We start from the raw sequence: 26,688 nt of genomic DNA, 5'->3' as shown, positions 1-26,688 counted from the left end.
ATTTTTACTTCGGCCCCTTAGAAATCATAGATCGACATAGTGTCAGTATGTGACGCTATAAAAATTTTCATTTTGGGTTTCTTATCGGTTTTAGCGCTTTTGTTGTCATCTGGGCGGTGAAACAATGGCGATTCAACCAGCGTTTGATGGAAAAATACATACTTTCGAAAATTCTACTTTGGCCCCTTAGAAATCATCGATCTGGCAACTGGCAGGGGTGGAATTGTAATTTTTTAAATTTCGGGGTGTTCATTGGTTCTATCGGTTTTGTTGTCATCTGGGAGGTAAGAAAATGACGAATCAATTGACGTTTCATGGAAAAATGCATTTTTCCGGAAATTCGACTTTGACCCCTCAGAAATCATAGATCTGACCACTGGCGGGGGGTCAATTTTGAAATGTTCTATTTGGGGTTTTTCATTACCATGATGAATTATACATATGAGAATTGGACATTCCGGATCGTGGAATTGGAACACTCGGAATTAGACGTCTAAGAGTGGTGAATTGTACAATTCCCTGAACTCAACATTTCGATATTCATCCACCCAACTATGCACATTGTCCAGTTCCGAAGAGCATTGAAGCTAATATGTACAATAACTTTATGCGAATTCATTCATCTGTAAAATACAAAAATACTAATGTGCAAATCGCGAATGTCAAAGAAGTTACCGTGCATTCAGCATTCGTGCATTTTAAACGCACTAAAGCAACATTTCTCATTCTAACATGTAACCAGGGGTACGGCAGGTATACACAATGTAGTTGGTCGCTCGCGAGTTCGCTCCCATATGTGGGTGCATAAGCAGTGGTGAGTTCAAGTGAGCGTGACCCATTGACGGGGTCGCAACAACAACTTCCCGGTTTTTCTGGCTTTATGATGAAAAAAAAAACATTTTTCATCTCATGTTTTCCTGGAAAAACTGAACCGATTTGATCCAGAATCTAATCACGGGCAAGTTACACGAAGACGCAACGATTGCGTCATGGATAAGCTCGATCGCATCATCCGTCTGGGAGAAATCGTGGAGCAAAACTTATGTCACACACGTACATATTAACACACACACCACGAATCCCCTCAAAGAGGAACGCCTTTACTTGGAGAGGGCTTCAGCACGTTGTAAGACCATGCTACGTGGCGCGTCCCCAGGTTGCGGATCGGGGAAAGCTCACTGTTCTCACGGGCGGGGAGTAGGAATGAAATAAAATAGCTCCCGCGGACAAAAAACTCACCCCCAATGTTCAGGTGTTAAGATACCGTGCCCATAACTGGAAGACGTCGGGGTAGTGACGTTCTAAACGGTTGTATTTTTGTGGCCTTACTCCAGCAACCGGGGCTCTGCTGGAGTGGACCACCCTTTCCCTAGGTACGCGTGGGAACAAGATGGAAACAAAAGTAAACTTAAATAAAAAATGGAGAAAAGAAGCAGGACGAAGTGGCTCAAAACATTGAGCCGAGTGACGAGATCGCTCTTAAGATGAAGGTGGGATAGGCATGAACAACTCATTGTTGACCTGATAACCTACATGAAGGAAGAGGAGTATCAACTCTCAAGCCCGAGAGTTAGTGAACTCCCTCAGCACCTCCGCCAGGCGGCTCAGACAGCTCGGCGGACAAACAGGGCAGACTAGGCGATTGCCGGTGATGCTGGCATCCTTACTCTTAGGGCGAACGCGGATGCTCTCGGAAGGCACCGCGACGACGATCGACTCTGAGTTTGAAGAAGAGAGTTCAGCTCTCTCAGAAAAAAGCATGGCATCCAGGACGACACGGAAGTTGCGAGAGTCACCACCGACGGACACCAAGGATCCCAAGAAGAAGAAAAAAGATGAACTGAAGTTCGCTCACGCCCAGAGCAAGAAGGAGGAACCACCTGCAAAGTCCTCGGACTGGGAGTAGGTCAAGAGGAGGAGGGAGAGGCAGAAACCGGAGCTGCCGGAAAAGTCCAAAAAGAAGGAGAAGAAAAAGAAGATCCAGGGGAAAACAGCAGCAAGGCCAAACGCGCTGATTGTTCGTCCGAAGGACAAGAAGCAGTACTCGGAGATATTGCAACGAGTAAAGCAGCAAATACCATCGGAGCAGGCCCGTGATTGCGTTGAGAGAATCCGCAAAACGGCTACAGGAGACATGCTAATCATCCTCGCGAAAAACAGAGGACAAGGCAGATGCCCTACGTGGGGCGATAGCCAAGCTCCTCGGAGACGAGGCTGATATCCTCAGCAAAGGGCCACAAGAGGATCTCGAGATCAAATATCTCGATTAACTGACCACGAAGAAGGAAATGCTCCAAGAGCTGCAACTCGCTGTTGGTGCGGACTGCCTACATCCCCCCAGATGCCATCAGGTCTCTGCGGAGGGCATATGGCGGTACCCAGACTGCATCGTTGACAGTGCCTGCAGTGGTCGCGAAGAAAGTCCTGGGTTATCGAGGCGAGATTCTCGTAGGATGGGTCAATTGTCGGATTCGGACGGTGGAAAGACTGGTCAAGTATTACAAGTGCTGGCACTATGGGCATCTCGCCATCAAGCGTAAGAGTGGCGTGAACCGAGCGAAACTCTGCACCAAGTGCAGAGAAGCTGACCACAAAGCTGCTGCCTGTGAGAAGGAAGCTCACTGTGCCTTGTGTGCTGAGAAAGATCAAACGAAGTATTGTGCCCATATTGCTGGTAGCAACAGATACCCTATCTTTAGGGAAGCACTTCAGAAGGTGAACAACAAACGATAATGCGGATACTACAGCTCAACCTCAATCATTGTGAGGCCGCGCACGATCTGCTTATGCAGACCGTGCGGGAGCTGAAGATCGATCTGTTGATGATATCGGAGGCATTGAGACATCTGAGCACTCAACCCTGGGAGACGGATAAGAGTCGCAAGGCCATCATCTGGTCCTGTGGCAAGTTTCGGTTTCAAAGTGTTGCGAATACTGAGGAGGCTGGCTTTGTGGTCGTTAAGCTGGAAGGAATTCATTTCTACAGCTGTTACGCTCCACCAAGCCTCACGTTCGACGAGTTTTTGGACTTCCTGTACAAACTGACTGAGGATGCGAAGCAGCACTTTCCCGTGGCAATCGCAGGGGACTTCAACGCTTGGGCAGTTGATTGGGCGAGCAAAGAGACCAAAGCAAGAGGGCAAACTCTATTAGAGGCCATGTCATCATTGGACGTTGTCCTGCTCAACAATGGTGATAAACCCACGTTTGTGAGAGGAGAGAAGAGCTCAATTGTAGACCTAACCTTCGTTAGCAGTAACCTCGTGAGAGGAAACTGCTCCTGTGAGGTATGGGAGATCTACACCACCAGTGACCATCGAGCAATTTTCTGGGAGGTATCCGCTGGTCGAAGGATTTGACCAACATCGAAGAAGACCAACGACATCGGCTGGAAGGTGAGCACCTTTGATCTTAGCTCATTCCTAGTGGCACTAGACGATCACTCGATAAGTGGTAGAAGTGCTACGGAGAAGGCTGAGTATCTCATGAGAAGAGTTGGCGGGGCCTGTGATACCTCCATGCCTCGTAAACGCACTGGAAGCCGTCTGTCTCTGGTGCACTGGTGGAACGATCAGATCGCCGCTCTTCGAGAGAAGTGCGTCAAGGCTCGAAGGTCTTCGCAGCATGGTTGGAAGAAACCGAACTCTGAGGAACTGGAGATAAAATATAAAGATGCACGTCGAGAGCTCAACAAAGCGATCAAGGACAGTAAGAAGCAATGCTGAACTGGACTCCTGGACGAAGTCGAGGGTAATTCGTGGGGCAGGGCCGTACAAGGTGGTCATGACGCGACTGAAAAGCCAGCCAATGCCATCGCCGACATGCCCCGAGCTCCTGAAGAAGATTCTAACGGCGTCGTTCCCTCAACAATCGGAACTCCACCAGTCCGCAGAGCATTCCGTCGAACCATCGATCCCACCATTTACAGAGGAACAACTGAAGGAAGCCTGCGGCAGAGTGGGGAACACCAACGCTCCTGGCCTTGATGGAATCCCAAACATTGCGCTGAAAGCAGCGATCAATGCAGTGCCAGGATTGCTCCTGGACGTATACAACGCATACCTGGAGGAAGGCACTTTCCCCGCCAAGTGGAAGCAGCAGAGGCTAGTGCTCCTCCCGAAGGGGAAGAAGCCACTGGACGAACCATCATCTTATCGTCCACTCTGTATGCTTGATACAGCTGAGAATATCCTCGAGCGTATCATCCACAGAAGGATAGAAGCAGCAGTAGAACCGCTGCTAGCCGATAACCAATACGGCTTCCGAACAGGTCGCTCTACTCTCAACGCCATTGACCTCGTCGTCAACACCGCCAAGGAGGCGATCTCTGGGACAAGATGGAGAGAAGGTACGAAGAAGTACTGTCTAGTGGCGACGCTAGACATTAAAAACGCCTTCAACTCAGTCAAGTGGGACTGCATCATGAAGGCTCTCGAGACGATGAACGTACCAGGATATTTGCGAAGAATGGTAGCCAGCTACTTCACCAACAGAATTCTGAAGTATGACACAGAGAGTGGCCCCAAAGAGTATCAAGTCACTGGAGGGGTGCCTCAGGGCCCGGTGCTGGATCCTCTTCTGTGGTACATCATTTATGATGGACTGCTGAAGGTAACGTTACCAACTGAGACGAGGCTCGTCGCGTTCGCGGATGACGTGGCCGTAGTAATTGTCGCTGGGCACCTGGAAGAAATCAACTGATATATTTTATGTGACCTCCGGGAGGATACGTCGGTGGATGGACTCAGTTGGCTTGAAGCTGGCGGAGCATAAAACAGAAGCAGTGCTCATATCGAGTAGGAAAAAATAGGAGACAATCACACTGCGAGTCGGTGACTATGAGCTCACATTCCAACCGTTCGTTCGGTACTTGGGAGTGATGATCGATGCCAGACTCAGCTTCAAATAGCAAGCAGAACACGCGAGTACCAAGGCGTCGGGAGTAAGAACCATTCTATCTCGACTTATGCCTAATGTGGGAGGACCGAAGCAGAGGAGAAGAGCCTTGTTGTCTTCAGTGATCACGTCTGTCATCACGTATAGCATCACAATTTGGGGAGATACATTACAGTTGCAAGAATCACGGCGGAAGACAGCACCAGTCTGCAGACTGAGTGCCCTGAGAGTTGCCGACGCGTACTGTACAGTGTCTGCGGATGCAGTGTGTGTGATTGCAGGGATGCTGCCCATCGAAGTACTAGCTGAAGAGCGAAGGCGTCTCTACTGGCGGAAAGGACAAGCCACAATGAACCCAGAAGAGCTCGAAATAGAAGAGACAAAACAGCATACGCCGATGGCAGTTGCTTTGAAATGACTCGACCAAAGGGAGATGGACTCATCGTCTTATCCCGCAGGTAGGCGTTTGGCTGAGCCGCACACACGGAGAGGTCAACTATTAGTTGACACAGATGCTCTCTGGTCATGGGTGTTACCGGGAATATCTTCATCGCTACAAGCATGAGGACTCCTCCGAATGTCCAACCTGCACAGGAGTGGATAAAACCGCGGACACGTGTTTTTCATGTGCCCGCGTTTTACCATTGCCCGCAGTAGATGGGAGACTGCGCTAGGAGGAAAGGTTGTACCCGAGCACATGGTCAGTGCCATGCTCTTATCGGAGGCCATTTGGGAAGCAACTAGTTCCTTCACCGCAGAAGTCCTGAGAGAACTTCGCTGTGAACAGCAAGAGCGCAAGAAGAACAAGTGATAAGAAAGAATCATTGACTTCAACCACCTGAAGGCAGAGCTACGGCTATATCCTCTCCTCCGTGACGTACTGCCTAGCGGCGGTTCCGCGGAGGGTACAGAGTTTGATGAAAGAGGGGTTTTAGTCGGTATGGGGTATCCGAGCCCGACATACCATGCAGAACATCATACCCTGACGATACGTAAAGAATATTTTCCCCTCTAGGGACAAGCCGGCCGCCGCAGCATGCGACTGGTCTAATGCGACTGGGTTGGATGCGTTCGGTGAATGTTTCAATGAGTTAATTTTCCTTTCTGTTTCTACCAATGCGATTGGTAGCAAGCTTCCGAATAGGATTTATAAAAATTCAATGTTTATTTTTATATTCAAATCATTGTATACTAGGAAGTAGTAGACCGATCGAGCTGAAATTTTTCACGGAAGTCTAACATCACATTTCTGACTAGTGGTCAAAGTTTCAAGTGCTTTCTCCGACCTTTCCGCATATTAGAGTACCCACAAACAAATTTCAAATTTAAAAAATGGAAAAATGGCAATATCTCGATAACTTTGTATCGGAGTGTATGTAGGGGAAGGTAGGGCAAAATGGCCCACCATCCTGTACAGCCTAGTTATGACTGATGTTTTCATGCGAAATATTTGCATTTGATGTAAAATATTTCCCAAATATGATTTCAATCGATAATTCGACGATTCGATCCAAGAAACAGAACAGTGGGCAAAATGGCCCACTTCATAAAAAAAAAAAATTTCAAATGAAAATTTTTCAGACACCAATTTTACATTTGCTTTGGTCATAACCGATGTCTACTTGTATTTAATTCATTAATATGCCCAATAACTCTGCGAACGCGGCTCCAGAAGTATTGAAAAGGAAAAAATCGATAGATTTTTATTTTACGCGTTATGTAAAATCAACGTGATATTATTTCAGTTTTCGCGGTTGATGCAAGCTCTCGCACGGTGTCCCCGGGCCTATGGCCTCTGAACCCTGGAGTTTTTTCTGAGGAGGATTATATGCCTGCAGAAGTCACGAATCGTCCCTTTCCTGCCTCGGACCAGGGGCTTCGAGGAAGTCCTCTGCGTGCCCACCTTAGCCCCAACCCCGAGCCAGAAGCAGTGCTGAGATCACATGAGGTTGCCTCAGCTTCATCCGAAGGATCCGATGGATCAACAGTAGATGGCAAAAGTTTTGATGAACTAGAACATTCATTCAGTGATCTATCTGTCAGAGGAGGAAATGATGTCGAGGACAGGCGAATATTTCCAACACCAAACCGTTGCAAACCTGGCCGCCAGAGTGATATCTATGATGAGGAAACCACTCCGATAAAAAATATTCTTCAAACTACCCTGCCCCAAAGATCACCGAGCCCAGAACTCCAACCCCGACTTTTTCCACTGCTGCTGAGATCCATCATGAACCCCAACAAGCACGCATTCCAATACTGGATTCCATGGACTATTCCCCTCGGGAGAGACACCAATTTGAGAGATTATTGAACCCTCAATCCGAACTTAGGAAGAATATCGGAAGGATATCGTTATTTGATATTCTCTGTGTATATCTATAATTTTTTTCTATTTTCGAAAAAATTTCCAAGTGGGCCATTTTGCTCTCTCCTCCCAAAATTCATCTTAACACTACGGAATATTATGTGAAAAATAGAAAAATTAGGAATTTTGGAGTAATTTAACATTTTCTTCCATATTTTTTATTTTTTAGTTTTTCAAAAAAAATGGAGGTGGGCCATTTTGCCCGCACTGGGCCATTTTGCCCTACCTTCCCCTATATTTCAATTGCACTCAATAGAAGATAGCGTCACGAGTCTTTTGAAAAGAAAAACTAGGGGTGCGGCTGGTCTACACAATATTGTTGGTCGCTCGCAAGCTCGCTCCCAAATTGGGGTACGTTAGAATGGGAGCGAACCATTGACGTTCACAACAAAAACTTCCCGGTTTTCAAACCCCAATATATACCATAATTTTTTTTTTTCAAATTTAGTCTTCGTTTTTCAGTTTTTTTTGAAAAAACTAAAAAACTATTCGATCGATTCCAGCAAAAATCTAATCAGGTTGAGAATTCATGGAGATGCATCGGTTGAAAAAAAAAAAGTCAAATCGGACTATTCTATCGCGAGAAATCGTTGCCGAAAAAATGTGTCCCATACAGGGAACATACATATGCACACACACACACACATAGATACAGACATTTTTCTGAAAATGGTCCAGAAAGATTGTAGAGACCTTGAAATGTGAAGATGTGTTGAAAAATTGATTTTCGATTTTCGGGGTGATTACAATAACTTCCCTAACCCGGCATGTTAATAATGGAATCGGTTGGGTAGTTCTTGAGATATTCAATTAAACAGTTTTACCGAAAAACATGAATATCTCCGGAACTAGCGGACCGATTGCGCCTAGTCACAATAGCAGCCTGCGATATGATCAGAGCTACAATTTAAATGCAAGGTTGAAGTCTCTATCTCGATTATTTCTGGAGTTATTGCGCGAACAACAATTGTAAGAAAAAAAAAAAGGAAAAATGGGATTACTGCCAAACTCAGTACAGTGAGGCATATATACACTGATCGCATTAAATGAAGATTTCCGTGATGAACATTTCTTTCGCAGGTCAAATTGAAATCGGTTAGGTAGTTTTCATGATATTTGCAAAAAACGAATTTTAAAGAAGTCGTCATATCTCAGAAACTACTGGACCGATCGGGCTCATCCGGTGCCCAGAGGTGTATCTCAACAAGACCATTCATGCGTCAAAATACGAAACTTTTAGCGATTATTTCACTCGTTTTTTGTGCGAATTTATGAAAATAAAAACGAACACACATACATACAAATACACAGACTGAGCGACATTTGGTAAAAAAATCATATCTCCACGTTTCATGGCATTTCATCATTTCCAGGTAAAATTGGAGAATCCTGAAATTGGGTGTTTACAAGGCTTTCATTCGGAAGCAAAACACACACACACATTGAAAATGGCCCAAACTGCTTGTGGCAACCTTGAAACGTGAAGATATGATGAAAATTCGATTTTTGATTTTCGGGGTGATTACAACAACTACCCTAACCCGGAAAGTTAGAAAAAATCATTGTGAAATTCGGAGGCGTACTCACGCTATACCTGAGTATACATTTCAGCCTGTACTATAGCGCATGTAACATGTGAAGATGTTCACTCCACCAGCGGTTAATTAATTGACAGTTGAAAAACTGTCTGTGTATAACGTCGCGGAAAAATACACATCATGTCAAATACAACATGCATAATATACCATTCACAACAACCAAGTTTGTGTTGGTTTCGAAACATCTCTCCCCTGTATATGCCATCGTTTGCGAGATAACGTGTTTCGAAACGATTAGATAATTTATAACAATTGAATCGCTCATCTTGCACAAGACTCACCGACAAATCCAGAATCAGCGCACCTAAAAACGTAAGAGTCACCTAAATTACCTCGGAGACTATGAAAATTTTACAGAGAAAAATGCATGGGTGGAACGACTGATGTTATTTTGCTGATAATTTGTTGATAAACTGCACCACACAATTGTATCAACTTTTTCTTCAAGCTCCCGGATAACTCTTGCCGCAAATTTGCAGCAAATATCTCTGATAATTTCACTGCATAAAAGTTTTAGTCCCAACAAATATGATTTTTTTTACTGCAAATTTACGGATAATTTCGCTGTAGCGCTGACAATATCTGAAATTATTTTTTTTTGTGTACGAGAATACCAGAATTTGTCGTTATTTTGTAGCTCATTTGTTGATTAATTCTGACGCAAAATTTCACCAACTTTATCTCTAAATTATCGGATAATTCCAATCGCCAATTTGCCGCAAACATCGCTGATAACTTAACTTTGTAAAAATTTTAATATCAGCTAAATTAGTCGTCATTATTTCGACAAGATGCTGTTGAATTATTAGCCAATTTGCTGATAAAACATTGATTGATTTACTCATAATTATAAACCATCGGTAAATTTTGCTATGTGGGTAGTAACTTTTGGATTCCCATTATACGATGAAAATTTGATTGTTTTTACTTCATTTGATTGAAAATTTCTAGGTTTGATGCCCAATTTGGTGATTTCTGAAATGATTTCCTTTTGTTTTTAATTTTTTGATGTGGTTTATTGCAGGTTGTATATTCCTGTCTCAGAGCGAGAGGGAAAGAGAGAGCGAGAGAAAGATAGAGATGTATCAAAGTCATCTGATTGTTTCTTATGCTGAGTGGCACCTCAGTCGAGTTTCAGGGAATTTCCGATACTCTAGTATCTTAGTGTTTTCGGCACTAGTTACTCTAGGGGAAATCTAGTAACATGACTTGTTACTAGACAGTCATGTTTTGCATCGGATTTTTGTGTTAAGTGCAATTGTTATCGTCTCAAAATTATTTCTAAATGTTAGGCTGATTGATTCTATTTTGTTTCAGTTGTCGTGCTATTGGGGAGATGGGATATTCTCAAAGGTGGATTCCAGTAGGAAGAAAATGTTCGAATTATTCCGACGGGGAAATGCGTGATATCCCTCAGAAGACTGTTCCGATAAGTAATCATTTCACGATATTTTATTGTTCTGAATTCTACGTGTTTCCGGGTATGGAAATAATTAACTTGAATAATTTTTGTTTTTGTTTTCCAGGTTACAAGGGATCATTAAGACCTTCAAGGATGAATGTTTGTATGGGACAGGGCATGGTGACAGGTATAGGTTAGGTTCCTCTTGAGTAAGTATCAGCTTTGAGTTTTTATCAAATATTTCCATTCTCATAGCTCAATATTTTACCATTTCCGGCGGATTTGGTTGGTTTAACGTTTCTTTGCTTTCGGGATTAAGTTTTTCATGTTTTCGATAAGAATATTAATTTTTACATGCAGAAAAACTTCTTCAGAATATTCATTCATTTTTTTATCAATATTCTCGTCGAGATTAAAAATAACCAAGATTTATTTTCATAAGTTGAGGATATATTTCAGTTTCTGGAGAACGAGAAGCGTCATCAGGAGTTTCTTTGAGAGCCATGAATGGACCATCGGAGGGTCCAAGTATTCCTGGTGTCTGGATGTGTAGGAGTTAACAGGATTTCGAGAATGGGAACTCTCGAGGGTCATAATTCAGAAAGTGTTGATTTTATCGAAGAGAAAGTAAGTAACTTGTATATTTATTTTGGGTTAGTCTATCGATTGGACAAGTAAATTTTGCGAAAAATATAGAATTCATGTAGTGAAATGTTAGTTCTGAAATTTTTTATAGAATCAGTTACAATTTCATCAAAATTAAATATTTCAATTTTTCTGGGAGAAGACACGTATGAATACGTGACATCATCTTGGAGGTTTCGTGGATATACAGCAATACGAAAAAACTTTAGTAACCATCTCCACAGGGCCCCTGGGTGGCAAAAAAGCAGTCTTTTTGGAGTATCTCTCAACCATATTAACCATAAATTGAGAAAAAATTAAATTAGACAGTTAAGTAGACAAATTCGAAAATTTTGGATACAAAAATTACCTCGAAATTTCCAGAGTGGAACTGTACAAGCGATTTCCTAACGGATGTTATGTTCAAGAAGCGAAAAGGAGTAACTCTCAAGTTTACGAAAACATTTGATAAAAATATAGTTGATAGCGATGAATGGAAGATTAAAAAATTCACTCAATTACACACTCACTGTCACGTGCTCGCTGGCGTATGCTCACATCTGCTGGTTTTCATTTTTTTCCAATAAGTTCAGTTCTGTTTGTCCGATTTTAATTTGTTAGTTGTAAACTTTCCCATTTGTTATCACCTGTAGAACTATTTCTAGTATTTTTTTGCGATTCTTAGATAGTCATAATAAACCATTTACAAGAAAAAAGTGGAAAAAGTCGAATCCTGCAAATTGTCCCATTTCTGACTGATTCCATTTTTAAACGGTTTTATTAAAAATTCTTATTATTCAAACAAGTATTTCGAACCGACGTGCAAGTTGGGGGCCTCTTGGATCTACTTTTTTTTTCCATAATTCCTCTTCGGAATTTCGAGAAATTGGAAAAAATACTGTTAAATGAGTTCGATTATGGATCCAAAAAATATGTATTGTTTGGGTGTGCAGTCAAATGCGCTTCACACAAAGTCATTTAGTGGTGTTTTTACCAAATTTGCGGGTTTGTGAAGAGAGAACATCGAAAATAAAATAGATTCAGGAGGTTACCCAAGTTTCATGACAGCTCGAACTACTTGTTATGATTGTAAGAATCACTGCAGAAAATTCTGCAAATCACAAGTGCAAAAGTTTGCACAATTCCATTTTTTCATAATTTTTTAAATAATTCATTATTATGAGCATTTAGTGATCTACAAGAAATTTCTGGAAATTTTCCTACAGGCGATAAAAAGTGAAAAATTTCTACGCCTAATAAAGCAAAATTGGACAAATAGGACTGCAATTATTGACAACAAACGGAAAATTTTCAAAAATAAACATTCCTCTGAACTAGCCTATTTAAAAAATTTGAAAGTATTCGAGAGATAGTTTTTGACTTTTTCTATTGAACATTGCAATATAATCCGACCCATGACTAATAGAATGTTTGCTACAAATCCAATAGAATTTTCTAACCAGTTCTTCAGGTGTTTGCATTACATAATTTAATCCGTGGACGAAAATAAAGTAAAACTAATGAATTCGCCATTCGCTTTCATTAAAGATTCTATGCGTATTCTATTTAAAAATTGTGTTGCATATTCTATTGGTTTTTTGTTCTAATACGAATTTTAGAATGTTTCCGCAGTTTTGCAATAAACATTTGACAGAATAAATATACTTCTCACAGGTTATTTTTTGAGGGATATTTCCTAATCTAAGGGAGATAGTGGAATTTTTATAACTACATTTGGTGTAGAACTCAATTGGCCCCACAACAAATTTATAATAAATTTTTTGCTATCTTCCGGAGATTCCGCGATATTCTTTGAAACCTTGTCGATAGTCAAAAGTGACATATCTTACTTGACCACTTTGCTACTGTAATTCATTGCGTTCTTGTTTCCATGTTTTTATCATTTTTTTTTTGTTTCTCAAGTCACGTTTAATTAAACTTGATTAATTTAACGTTTTGTTTATTGGAGACGCAGCCTTGCACGGATCATTTGGTAGAGATATTCATGAGTGCCATACTTCTCACATTGTGTATTCAAAAATATTATGATCAATTCATCGTACCTGACACTTCGTACAACCTCGTCTTCACGGAGATATGGAAAGATGTGTTTTCTAACATCCATACTTGCCTTTTCATGAACTCTTGCGGATATTTTCTTCCCCTGCACAAGAACAATACTCTCGTGCTTCCCATTTTTATCGGTGCACTTCCCCCAATGTTGACGAATATTACTCCTGGTATACTGGCCTTTGCAATTACCACAAGCTATATAGTCTTCAACTTTCTTCTGTTTCTTCACAGATGGACGTCTGCAGACAACGAGTTGTCCATTATTAAATTGTCGATCGGTGTTATAGAGATGATCACCATTTTTCCTGATTGTAGCAATTATCTCCAGTCGTTCTCGATTTTTGGGTGGAAGAGCCAAGAATTTTTTTACTTCAGCTTCATCTGAATGCTTGAGTTGTAGATGTCGTGCCAATTTAGTTTGGAATCTTTTGCAATACAAACAAAAGTGTCTCTTCGTTGTTGATGAACATTGGTCTACAAAAAGTTCCCTATCATCTGGAGCAGAAGCTTGAATATTATCTCCAAGAGTGATATTGAGGGATTCTGAAAATTCTTTCTCTACTCTCAGCTCCTCCTCAAGGTTCTCATACTCTGACACCCAATTTTCCTCATCCACCGATGAATTCTCTTCCTCGCCACTTGGTTCATATTCTTTATCATCATCATCGTCACCCGATTCGTCAAAATCCGCTATCATTCTCCTTCTCCTCTGCGACTCAGACTCGTTGTTGTAGCATTCCTCAGAACCACTCGATGCATCTCCTGATTCCGATTCTGCAGATGAGTGCATCGATTTTTTCGCATTTCCATCTTTCTGTCGAGTGTTATATGTGAATTTAGTTGTACTTTTATATTTGGCAGGCTCTTTCTTCTTAACGAAATCGCTTCTTTTCAATTTTTTTGATAATGCTATATTCACAATTTCATCGCTCCCGATTTTTGGCGCTGACCTCTCTTCTCGTTTTCTCTTCCTCCCAAATTTTGTGACATCCTCTGGTACACCTTGAGTGATGGCTTTTCCAACAGAGATTTCGAGATTACATGTTATCTTGTGATGAAGATCATATATAGATTGTTCATTGGTCGTCTTTCCAAGATACCCCAGGGGGGTGTTGATAGGAAGGTTACTTCTGCAACTGCTTTCTTGTTGGCTAGGATCCTGATAATACTCCGCCTCCAATGGCTTGCTAGGCATTTCGGGAATGACTGTTTTCTGATGAACCAACCTGCTCGAGAAGTTACCTGAAGGAATGGAAAAAATAAATGACAATGGACTTTTAAGTAAATAAGGGCATAATTGTTGCCAATTATTCGTATGGTTTTGTATCTTCAGAATTCTCATAGTGCTAATGTTTACGAATTGTTTTATCACCATTCACGAAAATCTATTTTTCTTCGCCATATCAAGTTTTCTTTTTCGAAACTTCGAGAGAGGAGGAAAGTAATGATGAAAGAATAGAAAGAAAAGATTTGGCGAAGAACAAGCACAAAAAATCTGTTGTTGATTGAACAATGGAAAAATTCGATTTTTCTAAATTTCAAGGCATTTTCGATTATATCAGGCGAATGGAACAATATGTGAACGAAAAAACGAGGAATTGCACTTGGGAATAACTAATGAAAATAAGAATATTTTTTTTTACTTCTTAGGAAATATGGAATTGCATTGAGAGTTGGAGAGTATCAAAGATAGACTTTTTGCCTGCATTTATGTTCAGAGAAATCGAAAACAAAATTGTAAGTGTTCTGAATGTTGAGAGAATAGTATGGAAAATCCCAACTAAGTGAGAATTTTCAAGGGAAAAAAACATTGGCACACAAAAAATTGACGAAGTTATCTCAAATAATGTGTGAATATCACACTCTTATATGAATTACTTTTCTTCTGCTTCTTACTACTTGATGATTTGGGAGATTGCAAGTTCAGCGGAATTCTAGCAGAATTTCCACCCTCTGTAGATGAAGATTCCTTCCTTTCCTTCTGCAATTTCTCCGATTGTACTCCAATCCTCACTCCACCTGCACCAGTGGCGAGTGACTCATTGAGATCCATATTTTCTCCAGTTGACTCACGTTGTTGTTTGGTTTTATAATCAAATCTCCTCGACCTTTCCGAAGCTCCTTGATGTCCCTGATTAGAGTTATGGTCATCATCATTCGCCTGTACGATAACTTGCTCAGTTTCTTCTGCTACGTTTAGAGATGCTGATGCTGGTGAAATAAAACCATCATGCTCTTTGTCAACGTATTTGGTTTTATTTATTGGGGACTTGAGATGAAGTTGTGACATATCATTATCTCGTGAAGTTGTCGAAACAGGCTCATCCGTTTCGTTTAAAACGTAGTTTTGTGGAGTTACGGCGGTTGAAGTTGCGGGAAGTATGTATGTCTCATCAAGATTAGGCTTTTCAAGATTCTTTTGATTGCTTTCATCAATAGAGGCAACGAGTACTTCTGGATTCACTGGTGCTTCTGTGCATGAGCTCCTTGATATACACTCATCTGTAAAATCGAAATGGTTAAATAAAAAGTAGGGAACAGTCGTGCATGATGATATACGCAAAAATTTTTATGGAAACACCTAATGACTTTGATGGAAATTGTGATCGTATTTCTTTGACCTTTTTATTATTTTTTGGAGACTGACATGAAATTAATTCTGCTGCATACCTGCATATCTTTTCTTGAATGAAAGATATTCTAGGGAAAAAATCAATAGAATTCATCAGCTGCGTTTATAACATCATTTATGAAACCATGTAATAGAAACTTTAGCATTTTCTTCAAGAGATGCTGTTAAATATTTATCGGAACTCTATTAGAATTCGAACTTAATTTTATTCAAAAATTCGATATATTTTTTGTCATCAATCCTTTCAAAAATAGAAGAATATCTATAGATTCAGATTTTTTTATTCCACTAATCGCAGTGAGATTTCTTCTATGAGAATTCTGGGACATGGATTTTCGGTTTTCATCGTGAAAAATCAATGAAATTACAGGGGAAAGAACTTATGGAGATTATACTCAACAGTTTTATGGAAACCGGAATCTTTGACCACATCTGATTAAATATCTTCAAACAACATCTTCTATGGAAATCGCACCAAACCTCTTCAATGAGAATATCTGAGGAAAGATATTGTGTGAAAAAAAATTAGAGAATTAATTAGTTGCGCTTATTTCATTACTTATGAAGGGATTTGATAGAAAATTTAATGTTTTCTCTAAGAGATTTCGCTGAATTTTCATTGGAAACCTATAGAAATCCCATTCGGTTCTTATCGAAAATCTATTGTGGGATTCTCTGTTTTTTTTTGCAATCAATTTTCCTTCATTCAACTTTCCCGTGCATTCACGAATAGACATTCGCCTATAGCAAAATGACTTATTCATATTTATTATTCTATAAAGGAATTCCTTATTCTGTCAGGTTTTTTCTCGGAGAATTATTGATTTTTTGAACCAATTTTTATGGCAAAATTAAGTGACTTTCTTGTAAGTTTTTATTAGAAATTTCCTTTTGAAAAGAATGTTCATAGATATTGCCTTTTTCCATATGAGCGAATCCGCCAATTCTATATATAAAAAAAAGCCTTCAAATTTTGAAAGGTTTTTTTAAATTTTTTATCGAAAACTATAGTCCAAATGGAGTAAAATGAGCGTAACCGGAGGTCTCTATCTCAATTTTTTGCGGAGATATGGAAGATTTTTTTTTTCTCCTAAAAACTTGTTTTTTTTCAATTACAATTACAAACCACTGTAACCGACAAAAAAAATTGAACCCATAAATTTCGTCGCAAATTTTCTCAGCTTTTTGAAAAAAACATAGAATCTATGTATACATTTAGGCATGGGAAACTCAAAAATAAAGTTTCAAACAGCCATTTGGGGTCGTTCCCTAAAGTTTTTTCCATTTTTTATATGGTTATCTAAATGTTCAGGAAATTTTGCAACGAGAACATATTTTTAATTTTGGTGCTCTCACTGTTTCAGGGGTAAAATGCAGAGAAAAACAAAATTTAGTCCTAAAAAAATGAGTTTTTCAAAAATATCATGGAATCCAAAGGAAACAGAGAAATTTTGGTTAAGATTTTTTTGTAGAGCAGAATAAGACCTACAAAAAAGCTTCTATAAGAATTTTTGTGTCTAGCATAGATTCAGTGATATTCATCAATGAAACGTCGCCAAATTCAGTTACCAATTAGTTTTCTCACAATATCATAGAATCAAAGCAAAATATCGTTTTCTTGGTAAAGACTTTTCTTGTGGTGCGAAACTAGATCTACAAAAAAAGTCGTTACAAAAAAATCTCTATCTCCTACATTCTCAGAGATATTGTCCTGGAGTCTCACTCGAGACACCGTAGCGTACAGACGTGTCCAGCAAGCGCTCCGCGTGTTTGAAGTGTCGCCCAAATGACAAGAGCTTTCTTGTTTCGTGACCGAGTGAAATAACCACTTATAGTCTATAACAATAGTTACACGATTAGTTGGTCCATCTGGATAGGACCTGCTAATGGCGATGAACACCCAAAGCGAAGTACCCACAGCTAGTGTTACACTCCAGAATGCGTCGAGGACCTCATACGTCGATATGGCAAAATCCCCCAGTAAACTTGTTTTCGAACAAGCGATTATACTGGAAAGAAGTGCAAACGCAACCCACGAAGATTACATAATGGCGCTCACTGAAATTGTTCCTATCCCGAAAATGCTCAATACAGACGTGATATATGGTGGCCGAATCATTGTTTGGTTGGACAGTCAGAGAACAGTGGACGAACTCGTGAATTCCAAGAAATACATCGTAGTAGCGGGGCAGAGAATTTACATACGGCCCTACGTCACCAGGAACAAGAGAGTCCTATTCAGCCACGTGTTTCCACAGGTCGAGGACAGTTTCCTGGAAAAGGTGTTATCCAATGAGGGGATTAAACTGACAACTCCCATCACAAAACTGAGGGCTGGCTTCAAAAATAAAAGTATTACCCATCTCATGTACCAGAAGCGACAAACTTACATTGCTTCTGAGGATGTTCACAAACTACCCGAACGTATCGAAGCTACCATTTTAGGTAAAGTCACCTTTATTTACATTAGTGCTGACCCGACTGCTTGCTTTGAATGTAAACAAGAGGAGCATATTGCCAGGAACTGCCCAAGGAGAACACAACAAAAGACACAAACATATTCCCTAAGACCTAACGATCAATTGAATCTACCTCACCCAATAAACGCAGGCGAGGTACTGCCCCCCCCCCTGAGCAAATGAGTGACACACCAACCAACCCCCCTCCTATGGAACTATCACTTGACAACACTATCCTCAACGACAGCAGCGAAAATTACACAGATGTTTCTATCCTCAACGACAACAACGAGCATCACACGGACAAGACACCTCCGAATTTCCCACCTCTTAAACCAATTCATCCGAGATCCCACGAAAACAATTCCCTCTTCCCCTCTGCCCCAACCAATATCACCAATGTAGGGACCAGGAGCCAAGAAGAAGATCTTGAAAGCACTGGGCACCACTCATTACGGCTCTGTCAACAATGGTAGACTACGTTAGGACAAAACTACCCACCAAGACCATGAGAACTCGGGCAGCGAAGATAGTTAACTTGCTTCATAAACACCAAGTTGAACCCCAAAGCTCCAAAGGTCAGCTGGATTCTCCGGCTGAGACGATGGAGCACTGATAACGACGTCGGGAGTGAATAGAAACACAATGGCAGAACACACAGAATATTCATCTTCATCCAGCTCCAGCTTACATTCAGATCTTCAGAGCCATCCGAACGCCTTACAGCCACCAGGATCTTCCATCGTACGTAGAACCCTAAAAATTTTATATTGGAACTGCCGCACCTTTGATCTCCGCCAGCCAGAACTACAAACGATGGTACAAGAAATAGACATTTTGATATGCGCTGAAACTCGTCTCAGACGAGAAGACACTCGCGAGCGCAATTTTCCAGGCTTTTATATAATTAGGCAAGATAGACAGTACAATACGGGAGGTGGCCTGCTAGTAGCTATTAGAAAAAACATAACTTACGAACAAATTGAAACGCCAGATATCTCAGACAGACTAATAGAATCGATTGGTTTTAAGATCACCAACTCTCTTCCTGCAATAAAACTCTATGCCTTCTATAAACCACCCCACACAACAATTCCCCCTTCCGACTGGGACAAAATCTGTTCTTTATCCTCTCCTCCTGACCAGTCAATTCTAATGGGCGACTTCAATGCCCACCATCCAGCTTGGAACTGTAAAGAATCCAAGCAGAATGGTGATAAATTATTCGACTCCACAGAAAGACATGATTTAGTTATACACAACCCAGACACTATTACACGTTTTGATGAACATAGTGAATCCAATATAGACCTCGTACTATCAACATCCTCGCTAGCCAATAATCTCAAAGTCTCAGTGGAAGACGAAACCCATGGGTCGGATCACTTCCCCGTTCTCACCCAAGTTGTCATTGAAAAGCACATATATATTAAAAAGTCGTTCAAGCTATCCTCAGTCAGAACCGACTGGGGTTCCCTCAAAAAATCTCTACTCAACTCCTTTGAAACAACCTTTGTGAATCCAGATTACGAAGGACTCTCGGCTATTGGTAAATATGATGAATTCGTTAGCCACGTATCTGAGGCCATACAGGTGAATACCCCACACAAGACCCTTGTTAAACCCTCACACCATCGAAATCCCGTGCACTGGTGGGACATTGAGTGTACCAGGGCTCGGGAATACCGAATCGAGACCATCGCGACATGGAAAGCTACGAAATCCCCTGAAGATTACGCGCATCACAGGAGGGCAGTTAGAGCAGCGTGTAAGCTTTTTAAAAAAAAGAAAAAAACAAGCTTCAGATCTTTTGCAGAGACTATCGATATCAGAAAAAGCGGCACTTATGTGTGGAATTCCTGCAAAATTTTTAAAAACAGCTAGGTCAACAACAGCCCCATTAATATAAGAGTAAACGCCAAAACAGATGAGTTAGTCGAGACATCTCTAAATTCTATTAGTCCCTCGTGGGTACCCTCCGATCCTCAATACCTCCCCCTCTGCAAACAGAATGAAACTTTGGAAGCACCGTTCACGTACGCTGAATTCAATCTTGCGCTGAGCTCTCGTCGCAATAAGTCCGCCCCAGGAATGGACGGTCTCGATTACACTGCACTTAAAAAAATCCCCTTGAAATATCACCTACTCCTCCTAGACATTTTTAACGAAATGTTCACCACCTCCAATTTTCCCACAGACTGGTCAAAACAATACCTCCATTTTATTCCAAAACCTGGTGGCAATGGGGTCAGACCCATTGCCCTCACCTCCTGCCTATGCAAACTCCTAGAAATCCTAATTAAAAACCGACTGCAGTGGTGGGTCGAATTCACTGACCGTCTCCCAGACTCCCAGAGCGGCTTCCGTAAAGGCAGATCCTGCCATGATAACCTAACCAATGTCCTCCTATACGTCGATACCAACTTACACAAAAACCAAGAATCTCTGGCGGCATTCCTAGACGTGAAATCGGCATTCGATGACGTCAATTCCCAAATACTCCTCGATAAATTAGCTGCGATAGGATGCCCCCTGTCAATCGTGAAATTCGTGCAATTCCTTACGTATGAAAAACAAATCTTGTCTCCGTACAACTCGACACCTAGACATGTTTACAAAGGAATTCCGCAGGAGGGAGCCCTCTCCCCCCTGCTCTACATCATATACGTGTCCTCCATTATCAATAATCTTCCGGAGAATGTAATAATTTCCCAATTCGCTGATGATCTGGCTATCTATACCAGCTCTACCTCTGTCGCCACCATGAAGAATCTAATGGAGAACTCAGTAAAAACTATTGACAATAATTTACGGGAAATCGGTCTCACTTTATCGCCAGCCAAAACCCAACTAGTACATTTCCACCAAAGAAAAAAGGCACCCACTAATACTAAAATCCGAATTGATGATCATGCCATAAAATGTTCGTCTGAGGCGAGATTCCTAGGTGTTACATTCGATCAGAGATTGACATTTAAGCCACAGCTAGCCAACGTTCTCAAATCTTCACTGAAGTCCCTAAACATAATAAAATTCCTTCGAGGTACCTGGTGGGGGGGCCCACCCTGAAACCTTACTCATCATCCACAAATCCTTTGTCCGATTCGCAATAGACTACAGTGCATTCATCTCTTTCCCCACTACCAAACAAGACTCCATAAAGCTTGAACGACTTCAATTCTCTGCCATTCGATTTAGTATGGGGTACAGAATCTCCACCCCAACTAATGTCCTTATGGCAGAGAGCAAACTCCCCTACATTGAAAAACGATCAACGTTTTTATGTAAAAACTTCCTTGTCAAAGCTATGTCCAACAGAAGCTCACAGGTCTCGCATTCTTTGACTGAGTATGTCGATAATTATGAATATTCCTTTCGAAACAAAAAGCGACTCATCAACAAATGTATCCGTGAAATTGTACCGCTAATTCCTGATCTGTGTATCGAGAATCATTTTAGCATGTATAATTACAATTACGAGACAATTATGTCAACACCTGCAAAAGAGGACGACATTACGAATGCTGAACCAACTGCGAGACCTACCATGGAAAATAATATAACAATGTACACAGATGGGAGTAAGAAGTCAGGCGGAGTTTCCGTTGGCTCGGCTTGTTTCTCTCCAGAACTCAATATAACCATGAGCTTTAGTATTAATCCTCAAGCATCGGTATACACGGCGGAGTGCATGGCGATCAATGAGGCCGTCAGAACTATCCTTGATTCTCCATTCTCGAATTACAGGATCCTTTCTGACTCTCTCAGCGCCATCACCTCCTTATCACGACCCACCCCGGGTGTGAGGGAAAACAAATTAATTCTAGAAATCAAGGATAACTGTGCAAGATTTAGTCAAAGGAATAATGGCCAAAATGTAATAAAGTTCGAATGGGTTCCCTCACACTCGGGAATAGAGGGCAATGAGGAGGCTGATCGGTTGGCGGGAGAAGCCACGGACTCTCCCCTAAATTCGCCACTGCCTCTTCCGTTTACCGACTTTCGCGAAAAATTCAAACTAGATTCTCTGAACGAAACATTGGAAATATGCATCGAAGAAGCTAATGACAACACCGTGATTGGCAAGGGAAAACAGTACACCAGGTACTTTTACGAAAGAAAACGCAAACCATGGTTCCATAATAGAAGGCTCTCCAGAAGGGCAATAGTCCGGATCAACAGAGCCAGAGCCAATCACTATCACCTGGCTGCTTCTCTGAAAAGAAAAAATTTTGTTGAATCAGCTCAATGCCAATGTGGGCACCCAAGTGAAAACCTGGACCATGTCCTCTGGGACTGTCCACGCCACGACGCAGCTAGACAAACCATGTACAATTCACTTACCAAAAACCAAATATATCCTCCGTACTCAAGTCAAACCATGCTAAAAGAACTCGACTCAAAAATCATAAAGATCCTCACGAATTTTCTGAACGACGCCCGAATAGATGTATAATGAACTATAATTGTTAACTAATCCTTAGGAAAAAAAAAAAAAGAAAAAAAAGAAATGTTCAATTTAAGGAAGAAATGTCACAACTTTGATACTACAATAAGGTGTAAATTATATTATATATATACTTTCTTTTTTTCTATTGACAGCTGTATAAATCTGTAGGTTTTGCGCTTAAATAAAAGAAAAAAAAAAGATATTGTCCAAAAACGGTGTGTCGACACATATTGTTTCATACCAAAAAAATTAGTTTCTCGAAAATATCTTGGAATCCCAAGGAGATAGGGAAAATTTTGTCTCAATCTTTTTTGTAGAACGAAATAAGATCTAGCAAAAAGCTCGTATGAAAATTCTCCAGGCTAGCATAGATTCAGTCATATTGATCAAAGAAATATCGCTAAATTCAGTCACCAATTAGTTTCTTTACAATATCTCAAGATTGAAGTAAAATATCGATTTTTCGGTAAGAACCTTTATTGTAGTGCAAAACCGGATCTACAAAAAAGGTTATAACAAAAAACTCTCTATCTCCTTTACTTTCTGCGATATTGTCCAAAAACAATGTTTTGACATATCGTTCATGTTTTTACCATTTAATCAAATTCTGTAATGGGCTACGATATTCAGTTTTTGGACGATATCTCCGAATCTAAAAGAGATGGAGAGTTTTTTGTAATAACTTTTTTTATAGGTCTGAGTTTGCACTACAAGAAAGGTTTGTTTAAAACGTAGTCAAAATTCAGTATATCAACGGTTGACCACAGATCGGCCACTTACGAAAATCTTCGGGAAACCTCGGGTCAACGGTCAGGCCTAGTCAATCACCGAATCTCAGAGTCAGTTACAGACAGTCAGTCGTAGAGAGTCGTAGCAAATGAGTTGAGCGAGCAGTATATCGTTTTTCTAAAGCTACTTTCGGTTGTGCGAACAGCGTCAGTACATCACTCGTTCGAGACATTTTGTTTTCTCAGTACATCTCCTATTTAAATTCTCAGTACAGTCTCCTATTATTCAGTATATTGTTCAGAAAATCTCCAGTGTTAAATTCAGAACAGTTTGAATCAATTTAAGTGACAATTAGCAGAGTGTAACAAGTGACGCTAAGGTGGTTCGATTCCACCGAATAAATCAGTATAATTTTTATAGACTCAGTGCGTTCGTTTTTCACCGGCATTTCCACTACCCCTTTCCCAATCCACCCTAAATTCAGTTTTCCCTCCAAACACATGGTCCTTCGAGCCGGATTCGGGAATCGGTAGTGTGAAATTATTCAGTGCAATGAAAAACCCACGCGGACATTCGGGGTTCACATCAGAAACTCAACGGACAAATTCAGACGTGTTTGTGCCAGTGTTTATATTCTCCGGACAATAGAAGTATAAACACCATTGTCCTCCAGTGCCTCAACGTGCCGTAGAGTCGAGAGTCAGCGAGAATCACCGAGTGTTGCCGAACAGTCTCAGCGCGGGCCCAGCGCCCAGCAACAGGCGGCGCCTCACAGCAGCAGAGACGACCAGTTACCGACGCAACACAGCAACTCACCGAGTGGTAAACCGCAGGCGGTCGGTAAAGTAGAAACTCTCGTACTCATTTACCAAGGGATCTGACAGGTTGTAAACAAAACAGTACATCACCATGTCAGGCTCCGAAACAGTAATTGAACAAGGATTGCAGGACAGTAAGGAGGAAATTAATCCATCCACGAGCGCAGTAAACTCACCACCTGGAATTCCGAAGGTCATCATCAATGCCCCTGATGGAGATACACTCAATCAAGGGGACAAATTAATTTCGGAGGTCAAGCAGAGGTACTCCGAGATTATTCAAGTTCCAGAGGATGGTCTCACAGTGCATCAACTCATCCAACTGAGGCAGATACAGCTCAGGGTGGACAGTATTACGGAGGTTTATCAGGAACTCACCAAGGTCATCATGACCGACGAGGATGTCACCTCCGAGGATTTGGACGGCCACGATAGGATCCTGGATTCCGAATGGGCAGAATTACTCACCATCCAGGGGAGCCTGATCGAGTCCATTCCACACGATCACCCGTATCTCGCGAACGGGGTATTCGAGCAGGCAGCCACCACCAGGAAGCAATGCGTCAGGCTCATCAGCAGGTTGAGAGGTCAACTAGCTAAGAAAGCTCAGTCACCCAGTACACCACCGAGTCCTCAACATCACGATCAGCTGAAGAGACTGGACATCAAGCCTTTTGATGGCAATCCTTCACAGTGGAAGGAGTTCAGTGACCTCTTCACTTCACTGGTGGGCAGCAAATCTACAATTCCCCCAGTGGAGAAATTGGTGAGGCTGAAGAGCAGCCTCAGAGGACCAGCAGCAGCTCTGATCTCTACGATACCCATCAGCGATCAGAATTATGAGAACGCATGGAGAAAGCTCCAAAAGAAGTACGATGATCCCAGACTTTTGGCACAGTACTTATTTAATCGAGTCCTGGAGTTGCCAAAAATCACCAAACCCACGGAACAGAATCTCACCGACAACGTGGCAGCAGTGGTCGAGTCGCTGGACCAGCTCAGAACAGTGGCCGGCCTTTCAGAAGCGAACCTAACTGAACAGCTGTTCGCTCACCTCCTGAGGAAGTCCTTGGACGCAGAGACTCTCAGACAATGGGAGTTGAAATTGGGAGACGCCAAGGATTTCCCCAGTCTCACAGAGTTCGTCGTATTCGTGGAGTCCTGTGCCAGGGGTATCAACGCAGGGTCCAAACTCCACTCCAGACAGCAGATCACCGCTCCCAGCAAACCACCTATTAAGAAGAAAGGAGCTTACGCAGCAACTCAACAAGTGGAGGACAGCGCTCAGCAGAACAGTCACCAAAGGAAAGAGTGTTCCATGTGCAAAGGGAACCACTTTGTTGACAAGTGTCAGCAATTCAAGGAGCTGGACCCAGTAAAGAGAAACGGCCTGGCCATCGACAAGAAACTATGCTTCAGGTGCCTGGGCACGCACAAAAAAGACAGGTGCAGCTCAGATGAACAATGCCACAAGTGCAAAGGATCTCACCACACTCTGATCCACGGAGGCAGCAGGTACACAGGATGGGCTCCTCCACGTCGTGACTCGGAAGCTGCAGGGTTCTCTGGAACTGCCAACAGACCTGCAGAAGAGAGGATCGACGAGGACCAGAGTAAGTGAATGTTCCTTTAATATAATCAGTACATTCACTTTCTCATTGGTCATTCTCAACAGCTAAGCCCAGTACATCAACAGCAGCAGTTAACCTCAACAATCAGATGACCAATGGGAACCAGCAGTCAAATCAACCTTCAGAAGATCAACAATCGGTGCTGTTGGCGACAGCCCGAGTTACAGTGAAATCACCACGAGGATTCTCCACCAGAGCCAGAGTCCTCATCGATCAGGAATCAGAGGTGTCATTCATCTCAGAAAAACTAGTAAATCAACTGCACTTGTCCAGGAAATCAACAACGTTGGAATCAATCGGAATTGGAGGAGTTAATTCCGGCAGCATGAGAGGATTGGTATCAGTTACACTTCAGGCAATCAACGGAAATCAACAGGTTTAGATCAGCGCCCACATATTGAAGAAACTCACCGCAATTCTACCATCGTTCTCATGTGCCTCAGCGAACATCGGTTCATTAGAAAATCTCCAGCTAGCAGATCAGCAGTATCTCAAGCCCGGACCAATCGATATCATCATAGTGGCTGACAACTACGGGCGAATCATCAGAGATGAAGTTGTCAAGTCCAAGCAGTCAAAAGTCGTCGGCCAACGCACAGTCTTTGGTTGGATTCTATCAGATCCAATCAACTGCACCGGTTGTTCAGCGAGGATCTCCCTATCAGCTGTAAGAATTTCCTCAAACGAACAACTTCTAGAACTTCTCCAGAAATTTTGGGTCCAGGAAGAGTTACCAGTTCAGCAGTCAGAAAATTCAGAGTTATCACCAGACGAGCTGGAGTGTGAGAAACACTTCAGATCTACACACAGCAGAAATTCAACGGGACAGTACATAGTGACGCTCCCGTTGAAAACCTCCACAGCAGCTCTCGGGAAGTCGAAATTCAAGGCTTCGCGTCAGCTCAGATCTATAGTCAGCAAACTCACCAATAATCAGGCATATGCCCAGCTGTACAAGGAGTTCATCAACGAGTACGAAACTTTGGGTCATATGCAAAGAGCACCAGA

At 41.7% G+C, this 26,688-nt stretch overlaps 2 protein-coding genes across 2 annotated transcripts in view; both read left to right on the top strand.

Annotated features, from left to right (window-relative positions):
• Positions 1 to 1,759: 1,759 nt before the first annotated feature.
• On the top strand, positions 1,760 to 5,314 carry LOC107045635. The gene is made up of 6 exons (XM_015267956.1): positions 1,760 to 1,902; positions 2,286 to 2,715; positions 2,793 to 3,287; positions 3,372 to 3,708; positions 3,767 to 4,611; positions 5,072 to 5,314. Exons 1-6 carry the CDS (start codon positions 1,760 to 1,762, stop codon positions 5,312 to 5,314), a joined length of 2,493 nt encoding a protein of 830 aa, XP_015123442.1.
• A 12,165-nt stretch (positions 5,315 to 17,479) lies between these two features.
• LOC107045634 overlaps positions 17,480 to 26,688 on the top strand; it is a 10,197-nt gene continuing 988 nt past the window's right edge. The window contains exons 1-5 of the mRNA XM_015267955.1: positions 17,480 to 18,038; positions 19,578 to 19,645; positions 24,132 to 25,662; positions 25,725 to 26,056; positions 26,153 to 26,666. Of these exons, the coding sequence (XP_015123441.1) occupies positions 17,480 to 18,038; positions 19,578 to 19,645; positions 24,132 to 25,662; positions 25,725 to 26,056; positions 26,153 to 26,666 (3,004 nt within the window). The remainder of the gene's footprint in view (positions 18,039 to 19,577; positions 19,646 to 24,131; positions 25,663 to 25,724; positions 26,057 to 26,152; positions 26,667 to 26,688) is intronic.

Source organism: Diachasma alloeum, unplaced genomic scaffold, assembly GCF_001412515.2.
Source record: "Diachasma alloeum isolate Michigan unplaced genomic scaffold, Dall2.0 Dall_scaffold_01032, whole genome shotgun sequence".
NCBI classification, from domain to species: Eukaryota; Metazoa; Arthropoda; class Insecta; order Hymenoptera; family Braconidae; genus Diachasma; species Diachasma alloeum.
The sequence above is the reverse complement of the archived record's forward strand: the minus strand, read 5'-3'. Positions and strand labels throughout refer to the sequence as shown.